Genomic DNA, 10,408 nt, shown 5'->3' with positions numbered 1-10,408 from the left:
CTGGAAAGCAAAGCAGCCCCTGGATGCCACCTTGCAGAACAGCGGCGGGAACTGAGGTGGGTGAGTACACCTGGGCCATGTCCAGTGCGTCAGCGTTTGTGAGTAAATGTGGAAAGTTGGGGCCATGGGGATGTGAAGTAGTGGAGCACAGGACTTGCATACGAGAAGTCTGAGGTTCCAGCCCCAGCGCCACCAATAACAACAGCTGAATAGTGCTCTGGTAAAAACAAAACAAAACACACACGTATAGATATATGGAGAGAGAGAGCGAGTGTGTGAGCAGTAGCTATGCACAGGACTTGAGTGCAAGAGATCATTTAACCCCTGGCACCACCACTAGGCAGAACTGGACAATGCTCTGGCATCTCTAGTCCTTAAATAAATTCATTTTTTTTATATTTGCATTTTGAAAATTCTTTGTACATAATAGATTTGCATTCCTTTTCAGATCTATGGTTTGCAGACATATAAAGAATAAATACTTGTTTCCTTTTTTTTGGGGGGGGGGCTGTGCATAATGGTTCTGCAAAAGACTCTCATACCTGAGGTTCGAAGGTCCCAGGTTCACTCCTTGGCACCACCATCAACCAGAGCTGAGCAGTGCTCTGATTTTTTTTACTTTCTGTATCTCTTTCTCTCCATATCTCTCTCATTAACATCAATAAAACATTTTTTAAAATACTAATTTTTTTTAAAGAATAAAGTTTATTTATTTATTGATTGATTGATTGCTATTGGCACCAAGGTTATCTCTGGGGCTTCATATCAGTAATAAATCCACTGCCCTTGGCGGCAAATTTTTTCTTCTTTCTTTTTCTTTCTATTTTATTTGATAGGACAGAGAGAAATTGAAAGGGGAGGTGGAAATAGAGATAAAAAGAGACAGTGAGATATCTGCAGGCCATTGTGCATGATATGAATGTACCACCACCCGGTGCCCAGAGTAATGTTTTTTATTTAAAGAAAATTGGAACTGGGAGCTAGCTTGTCTAGTGGAGCTCATGCCTCATCATGTGTGAAGCCCTGGATATGAGCCCTGTACCATACAGGAGCACCACAACACGGGTGGGGAGCCGGGGGCTCGAACCAGGGTCCTTATGTTGGTCTTGAACTTTTTGCCATGTGCGCTTAACCCGCTGCACTACTACCCGACCCCAGAATATGTATTTAATTGTTTGTTTATTTATTTACTTATTAATCTATTTTCCCTTTTGTTGCCCTTGTTACTCTTGTTATTACTAGTGTTATTGTTGTTATTAATGCCACTGTTGTTGCATAGGACAAAGAGAAATGGAGAGACATGGGGATAACAGAGGGAAAGACAGACACCTGCAGACCTGCTTCACTGCTTGTGAAACGACTCCCCTGCAGGTGGGTAGCGTGGGGGCTCGAACCGGGATCATTATGCGTGTCCTTGCTCTTTCCACCACATGCACTTAACCCGCTGTGCTACTGCCCGACTCCGGTTAATTATTATTTTTATATTTTCATGAGGGGGGGAGAACCATGCCTCCATCTATGAATTTCCACATAGCTCTACCTCACATAGCTCATGTGTTACTGAGGATTGAATCCAAGGCCTCATGAATGGAAGACGTGCTCTAACGACTGAGTAATATTCCCAGCCCCAGTCAAGGTTTTATTTCTTTGAAATGACACCCACTATTATCTTGGGCCTATAAAATTGTCTTTAAGTTTGCTAGGTCACATTTTCTTTTTTTTTTTTTTTCCTCCAGGGTTATTGCTGGGCTCAGTGCCTGCACCATGAATCCACCGCTCCTGGAGGCCTTTTTCCCCCTTTTTGTTGCCCTAGTTGTTGCAGCCTCGTTGCGGTTATTATTGCCATTGTTGACGTTGCTTTGTTGTTGGATAGGACAGAGAGAAATGGAGAGAGGAGGGGAAGACAGAGAGAGAGGGGAGAGAAAGATAGACACCTGCAGACCTGCTTCACCGCCCGTGAAGCGACTCCCCTGCAGGTGGGGAGCCGGGGGCTCGAACCGGGATCCTTTCGCCGGTCCCTGCGCTTTGCGCCACGTGCACTTAACCCACTGTGCCACCGCCCGACTCCCAGCTAGGTCACATTTTCTATGCACTCCCTGCTGGGTGTCTGGGTTGCTTCTACTTCTGACTATTGAGACTACACTGTTGTGACAAATTGGGGATAGTAACCCTTTGTGTCTGCTTGTGTTTGTATTTCATTTTAGGACCTACCTGAAGGGAGTCTTAACAATCCTGGTGTCACCCACTTGAGGGACGGCTACCAGGGGTGGCTAAGAACCTACCTTTGGGTCCTGCAAGCATGGTGAAGTGTTCTCCACCCATCAAATGCACTTTTCATAAATGGTATCAGTTCACTTTACTGAGGGAAATTTAGTGTCTACAATATAAAGTCTTATACACCTAGGATGGATGTCAGCAACACAATCACACTCCAGTGTGGGTCCTTTCCCTCCATTCTGGGGCCCTAACACTCTCTCCATCCATCCCCAGAAGGCCTTTAATTGGGTGGAATGATCTAACTTCCCATTTATTTATTTTTGTATTATTGACTTCATTGCATTTTTCTGTCTCCAGCACAATTCCATCTCACAGTGGACTTTAATTTAAAAGATGAGAGAGAGAGAGAGAGAGAGAGAGAGAGGCAGAGACAAAAGGAGAGATACCGTAACACTTCTTCTGTAGGGGTTGAAGCAACTGTCCTTGCACCAAGAGCAGGCCCAGCCTGTGTGAGGGTGGTCACTAGCAAGCCCAGATCACAACTCCATCATAGTCTGTGTGACATCCCAGGGAAATAGCATCCCTGGTTGCACAGGGACCCAGGATTTTGTGGTTGCACACACATGCCTGGGGACATTCTAGGGAGGCAGGCTAGAGTGACCATGTGTCACATGGAGTCCAGGGGTCCCGAGAGGCTCATGGCCAATCCAGTGTCTCATCACTGGTGAAAAGGAGGATCAGGCTCTGCTCTAAGTCTGTGTCCTCAACATTGGAGCCCAGGCCACACCCAAGACTTTCCAGGGCTGTGGAGTGCCTTATGTGCTGTCACTGTGTCCGCAGGTGTAATGAGGGTGGAGGGTAAGCAGTCATCAGTCAGCCCACCATGGTGACTGAGGGTGTCTTCTCTGAGCACAAGTTGAGGTCAGAAGATGCAGGAAGTGACCTCACCTCCCTGGGCTAGATATCAACAGACTTGGAACCCTGGTCACCAGGCAACCACATTCTATCCACAGACCCCCTGCCCACGTCACTTTGCTCTCAGAGCTGAGAGAAGGATGCTCTCCACCATGAAAGTCCCCAATAGTGAAGGCCGGAATAAGAGCCTCAGAGAAGGCAGAATGACTCAGTTGAGAGGCTGGCTGAGGGATCAGTCTGCAAGCTTCTGTTGTTGCTGCCGCAGAAGTCCTAGGGTAACAGAGGGTGACTGGGGGCAGGTGCCCATATTCAGGCATAGCTCTGAGTGACCACATCTTCCCAATGTCTTTCCCTACCTGGGATTGGGGGTGGGGGTTGTCTGTACCCCTTCCAGGGAGGTAGCCTGTGTGGACAAGTCTAGGCTGAGTTGGAAGCTGAGCCCAGGGGCAGAGGAAGCAGGACAATGTGCAGGGGCTGGGAGGCTGTGACACTCTGGTCTCTTGTTTCTACAGAGATCTCTGTCAGGATACCTGGAGGAGGTGTCTAGCCTCAACTCTGAGACTCTGTCAGAGGGAAAATGGCCACAGGCAAAGATGTTCTGCGAGCAGCCGAGGTCCAGGTCTAGTCTGCTGTCCCTGGACACAACTTCAGCAAGCTCTCTGGACGGCCGTGGAGGGACTCCTGCCCAGTCAGCAGAGAGTGGCCTCCCACAGGGCTGCGTGGAGCTTCTGGTGGGGGTGATCCCTCTGTACAGTGACATTGTACTCCATGCGCCCCCCCGGAACCTGGGTGTCCTGGGTACACAGCCTGCAGGTGAGGGGGGGCTGAGTGGTATGAGCATCTGGTGGGACAAAGGTTTGGGACGGGGCCCCACAGAGAAGAGCCCCAGAAGCTGCTATCTCTTCAGGAGAGAGACTTGACACCAGCTCATCTTGGGGACAGTAGCAGGGAAGGCTTCCTGGGTTGGGCCCCTCAGGTATGACTCAAGATGTGTGAGACCAAGGGGACCCTAGGAGAGCTCATGGGGTGAATTGTCTGTTTCTCAGGTCCAGGGGACAATGAGAAGGTGCCATCAGCCCCCTATTGCCAGCAGGCCCAGGAGCCAGAATCTTCTGCAAGCGTGGAGCCCTCAGCAACCCTGGAGACAGGGCCCTCAGCCAAGACTGCGGGGACCCCCGAGCCGCAGCCCACACAGGCCCCTCTGGCTCCGAGCTGGGTGCTCAGAGCTACACTCTCAGAATCAGCTGTGGAGAAGGCCCTGGGCCCTGCTCCCACCCCCGACCTGGCCCTGCCCTCCCTGGGGGACACCTGCATTGCTTTCCTCATCTACTGCATGTTCATGAGCCCTTTCCTTTATGGTTTTATTTCCCTGTTTTTAACTTAATTCAAATAAAGTGTTTTTGTGTTCTGAATTAGTCTGAGCACTCCATGGTCTTCAGCACAGCCAGACTGCCATGTGCAGGCCTTGATCTGGAGTCTCGGAGCATGTCAGCCTCCACAGGAGACTCTGCACAGAGCAGCCATTCCCCTCCATCTGCCCACCCTGAAGCCCCTCCTCAGCTTCTGTCCAACTGTAGGTTCACTCCCACTGCCCACTTCCCTGCCCTGGGGTCCTCTCTGGCCCTCTACTCAATAGCTGGACAGTGAACATCTGGAGGGTGTGTGTATCTCATCTGGAATGGTAAAGCAACCCGTAAACCAATTAATTTTTTTTTTTTTTTGCCTCCAGGGTTATCACTGGGGTTTTCTGCCTACACTAAGAATCCCCTGCTCATGGAGGCCATTTTTTCCCTTTTGTTGGCCATGTGTATTTTTGTTCTTGCTGTTGTTGTTTTGTTGCAGTTGGATAAGAAAGTGAGCTATTGTGAGAGGAGGGGAAGTCAGAGAGGAGGAGAGAAAGATAGACACCTGCAGACCTACTTCACCACCTTGAAACCACCCCCATGCAGGTGGAAGCCAGGCCTAGAACTAGGATCCTTCCACTGGTCCTTTTGCTTCGGGCCATGTGCATTTAGCCCAATGCTTTACCACCCAGTGCTGAAACAATGAAATTCTTACTATACAAATAGCCCTTCATAAGCCTTTTAAAAATAAAGAATTACACACACACACACATACACAATAAAAGCAAAACTATTGTAACCTAAGGAATTTACAAGTAGTTAGATGCAGGGTTAATCTATAACCTCTGAGTATTTAATGTGCTAATATCAAACAACCAAATGAAGGAAATTATCTTTTTTATGTTGGGAAATGTGTGAAGTTGTACCCCTCTTATCCTATGGTTTAGTCAATGTTTCCTGTTTATAAATAAAAAGTTACATAAAAATAAATAAGTACACAACCATGGCCCGGTGGTGGCCCCCCCAGCTAAGTGGACATATTACTAAGTACAAGGACCCGTGCAAGGATCCGGGTTTGAGGCCCTCCTCCCCAGCTGCAGGTGGGACACTTCACAAGCAGTGAGGCAGGTCTGCAGGTCTCTCTCTTTTTCCCTCTTTATCTTTCCCTCCTCTGTCAATTACTCTCTCTCATATTCAATAAAATGGAAAACATTGCTTGCCAAGAGCAGTGGTTTCGTAGTGCCCACACCAAGCCCCCATGATAACCCTGGAAACAACAACAAAAAGTCCACATCAAAACTACTGCAACCTAAAGAATTTTCTAGTATTCTCAGTTCTGGGTTAGTCTACAAAACCTGAGTGTTTTTTTTTTATAGTTCTGATATTGTATTAAGTTTTTATATTGATCATGCCATGAATTCATAGGGAATGGGTTCCAGCAGCTCTGGCTCCTTTCCATTGGTTCTCACAAAGTGTGCTTCTCTGGGTGGAGCAGGCTGGCGCTTCAGTTGAACCCAAGTCCCCTTCTCTTTGGCTTCCTTTTTCTTCTGATCATTTTCCTTCACACGTTTCAAGAAGCTGTCTCTGCTCTTAGAGTGCTTAATATGCTCAATACGAACATTAATTCTTTTGGCAAGAATCTTGCCCTTTACTTGTTTGTTTACAACAATACCAACAGCATGCTGGGTAATGTTGTAGACTCTTCCAGTTTTGCCATGGTAACATTTGTGGGGCATTCCTTTTTGAACAGTGCCCATTCCTTTTCTATCTACAATATCACCTTTCTTATAGATCCGCATATATGTGGCCAAAGGAACAACTCCATGTTTTCTAAAAGGCCTAGAGAACATATAGTGTGTTCCTCTCCTCTTTCCCTTTGTGTTAGTCATTTTGGCAATTTACTGGAAGATGGCTGCTCCGGCCGAAAGGAAAACCTGAGTATTTTGTATGCAACCATTTTAAAAAGAAAGAAGTTATGGAAGGAAACCTTTGAGGGTATAGAAATAGAAATACTTAGGATATAATCTAATAAAGCAAAATGAAAGGGCCAGAGAGATTCTCAGGTGGGACATGGGCTTCCCATGTTTGATGAACAGGTTTTAGTCCTGGGCCTTGAACATCAGAGCACCCGCAAAGGCAAAGCTTCACAATGGGTGATATGGGACTAAATTCCTTAGTCTTTCTCTCTCTCTCTCTCTCCATCCTCACATTCGGGAAAAATAACGTACTGGTCATGGGGTGCAGTCATGCTGGGACTTCGGCACAACAATAGTAGCTCTGATACAAAATGAGAACACTTCTCAAACTGATTTAAGATTTCTATTTCTCCTTCATCAGTGCCTCATTCATGTTTTCAACATTTCACCAATCTAGGCTGCCTTTTCATTCAGATAAGGAAACAGAGAGAGAAGGTTCAGGGTAAATAGCTCAGTATTTTATACAACAATCGCCAACATCCGTGACATCTCTGGGGTCACAGAATCACCAGGCGAGGAACTAATTGAATGTAGAGAGTGCTTCCCCAGACACAAATTGCATACACGGCTCTATCAGGTGTCTGATTCTCACTCTACATGGGCCAGGAAGTTGCAGCACAGACTACACTTATAACGTAGCACATGTATTCTGGTGACTTGGGAAGTGTTCCTTCATTGATTGAGTCAGCTCTGAGATCATGTCCCATAAAATCAGGGATATCACTTGGCACATTTTCCCCCAACTTATATCGTGCAGAATTTTTTTTCCAGCACCTAGAAACTTCTCCCCCACTCTCTGCAGAGGAAAGACAGTCAAAAAACTCAAGATTCAACACCACTGTGAACACTTCATACCACGGGTCATCAAGGAGATTGCCAAGATAACTCTCTGAGTCGTGTCAACATTTGATATACATCAAAACATCCATAAGGACAAGGGACAGGTTATGACCTCTGTGTAAAGCCAGACATGGGCTACTGAACTCAACCAGAGAACACAGTACTAAGTCACACAAATCCAAACTTAGACTGAACTAAATGTCGTGATTTTTTTGTTTGTTGATTTAATCACGAGCGGTATTTAGTATTAGCTGATTTCCATTTTACTATTTATTATTATTATCATTATTTTGTGGAGTCAAGGGCTTGAACTGGGCCCTTGTGCATGATCGTGTTTGTATATTTAACTGGCTATGTCACCCAGCCAACCCCCAAATTCTGGACTTTCAGTGTAGTATGGGAGTCCGGTGGTAGCACACAATACACGAAGCTCAGGGATTAGCGAAAGGATCCCAGTTCGAGCCCCTGGCTTCCTTCCTGCAGAGATAGTCACTTCATAGGTGGTGAAACAGGTCTCCAAGGTGTCTATCTTTCTCCTCCCTCTCTGTCTTGCCCCCCTGTCTTGAGTTCTCTCTGTCCTATTCAACAACAACAGCAGTGACAATAACAACAACAAAATTGCCTGAAAGCAAATAATGACTATACCATAGCGACAGTTTCTTAAACTCACCTGAAAAACATATGGTAAATAATAGAAGGCTGCTTTTTCCCTGCAAGTGGATATATTCCCTTGGTCTTCTCTCTATGAAGAGTCATACTGACCTAGATTCTCTGGTGACAGCAGCACTGAATTCTTTTATTATTTTTTTATTTATAAAATGCAAAGTCCTTGACCTGGCTAATGCCATGTTGATATCCCAGAGACCCTACCAGTTCCACGAAAGTTCTTACCCACTAAATTTAACAATGTATTCCCAAAATACCCTTAAGAAAGAGGGTGTGGAAGGCTGGGGATACTTGATGGTTCCCCAAAAATGGTTCAATAAAGAACCTCCTATAGTAGCCTCTGTAATCAGCTTGCTTACTGCATTGTGGGTTTTGCCATTGAAACTAGCTGTGTGAGATGAGCCATTACTGCTCTGCACACAGCACTTTGCTGTCATTCAGTCCCCAGCAGGGATATAAAGACTCAAAATGTGGACCTTGGTCTTGACTTGCCTTCCTTGCCTTGACTCCACAACATTTTCTTCCTTCTTTCCTTCCTTCCTTCCCTCCTTCCTTCCTTTCTTTCTTTCTTTCTTTCTTTCTTTCTTTCTTTCATTCTTCCTTTCTCTCTTCCTTTTTCTATTCCTCTCTATCTTTCTTTCCTTCTCTCTTTCTCTTTTTCATTTTTATTTGATAGGACAGAGAAAAAAAAGGGAGGAGAGGGAGGTAGAGAGATGCCACCTCACCTTCTAGAGCCCTTATCTACTAGGGAAAGATGGAGACAGGCTGGGGTCTGGTCAGTAGGCCAATAGCCATGTGCAATAAAGAAGCATTATAGAAGTCAGAACTCCTTTCTTTTTCTGTACCCCCAAAAGAATTGTGGTCCACACTCCTAAAGGGAGGGAAGTTGTTGTCATTGTTGGATAGGACAGAGAGAAATCAAGAGAGGAGAGGAAGACAGAGAGGGGAGAGAAAGAGGGAGAGACCTTCTTCACCGCTTGTAAAGTGACTCCCCTGCAGATGAGGAGCTGGAGGCTCGAACTGGGTCCCTATTCTGGTCCTTGCACTTTGCGCCAAGTACACTTAACCCGCTGTGCTACTGCCTGACTCCCCTTCATAGAGTTTAGAACGTGCATGGTGATAGACATGGAGACATAGGGAAAGATAGACATCTATAGACCAGCTTCACTGCTTATTAATCATCCCCCGAGAAGGTGGGGGACTCTTGACCTGAGGGGAGATAAGGTATACAGAATTTCCCAAATTATTTGTGATCATATAACCCTTTTTTCCCTGGTATGCCTTGAGAAACACATTTTGAGAGATCTTGAATCTGCCAAATACAGTAAAACAATGACCAACAAAAGGGTCAGAGTCACAAGCAAGGTTCTATATTAGGTCTGAATTTGTAGTGGAGGGTGGTACTAACTGTAAGGTTTGGTTATTTTTCTATTCTAATATTGTTTTTATTAAGGTAATATTAATAGTTTACAGAACACTTATTGACACACGAAAACCATTTTTTTCTTTTTTCCCCATTACTATACTTACCTTCTTGTATTTTTTTCATAGTTACATCTTCTTTTTTAAAATTTTTTATCTATAGTATTTTTTTTAGTTTCTTTTTTTAAATTTATAAAAAGGAAACATTGACAAAACCATAGGATAAAGAGGGGTATAACTCCACACAATTCCCACCACCAGAACTCCATATCCCATCCCCTCCCCTGATAGCTTTCCTATTCTTTAACCCTCTGGGAGTATGGAACCAAGGTCAGTTATATCTTTTTAATTAGTGATTCAGTAATGAGTAAATATATATATTTGCCTCCAGGGTTATTTCTAAGGCTTAGTGCCTGCATATGAATTCACTGCTCCTGGAGGCCTTTTTTTTTTCCCCTTTTGTTGCCCTTGTTGTTGTAGCCTTGTTGTGGTTATTATTGTTGCTGATGTCGTTAATTGTTGGATAGGACAGAGAGAAATGGAGAGAGGAGGGGAAGACAGAGAGGGGGAGAGAAAGATAGACACCTGCAGACCAGCTTCACCACCTGTGAAGCGACTCGCCCGCAGGTGGGGAGACGGGGTCTCTAAACGGAATCCTTACTCGGGTCGGTGCCCTTACTTGGTCCGTGTGCTTTGCGCCACGTGCGCTTAACCCGCTACCCCACCGGCCGACTCCCACTAATAATTTGTTTTTTAAAGTTTTCATTTTTTTATGAGAAAGACTAGAGGAGAGAGAAAGAATCAGACATCAGTCTGGCCAGGGATCGAACTAAGGACCTCTTGCTTGAGAGTCCAAAGCTATATTACTGCACCACCTCCTGGATCACTGCACTAATAATTAAAAATATATATATATACATATGGGAGTCGTGCATTAACGCAGCGGGTTAAGTACAGTTGGCGCGAAGTGCAAGGAGTGGTGTAAGGATCCCGGCTCGAGGCCCTGGCTTCCCACTGGCAGGGGAGTCA

The 10,408-nt window shown here is 45.5% G+C and overlaps 2 protein-coding genes across 2 annotated transcripts; one reads left to right on the top strand and one right to left on the bottom strand.

Moving 5' to 3' along the window:
• LOC132539940 (uncharacterized) lies at positions 1 to 4,538 on the top strand. Its single transcript, XM_060196683.1, has 6 exons — positions 1 to 60; positions 1,280 to 1,371; positions 2,205 to 2,343; positions 3,231 to 3,407; positions 3,645 to 3,945; positions 4,179 to 4,538. Exons 3-6 carry the CDS (start codon positions 2,341 to 2,343, stop codon positions 4,514 to 4,516), a joined length of 819 nt encoding a protein of 272 aa, XP_060052666.1. The 5' UTR covers positions 1 to 60; positions 1,280 to 1,371; positions 2,205 to 2,340; the 3' UTR covers positions 4,517 to 4,538.
• Positions 4,539 to 5,851: 1,313 nt separating this feature from the next.
• Positions 5,852 to 6,403, bottom strand: LOC107522637 (large ribosomal subunit protein eL21-like). The gene has a single exon (XM_060195731.1). It carries the CDS (start codon positions 6,362 to 6,364, stop codon positions 5,882 to 5,884), a length of 483 nt encoding a protein of 160 aa, XP_060051714.1. The 5' UTR covers positions 6,365 to 6,403; the 3' UTR covers positions 5,852 to 5,881.
• Between the last annotated feature and the right edge of the window lie 4,005 nt (positions 6,404 to 10,408).

Source organism: Erinaceus europaeus, chromosome 8 (genome assembly GCF_950295315.1).
Source record: "Erinaceus europaeus chromosome 8, mEriEur2.1, whole genome shotgun sequence".
Classification (NCBI taxonomy): domain Eukaryota; kingdom Metazoa; phylum Chordata; class Mammalia; order Eulipotyphla; family Erinaceidae; genus Erinaceus; species Erinaceus europaeus.
Note: the sequence above shows the minus strand (reverse complement) of the source record. Positions and strands in the feature narration are given on the sequence as shown.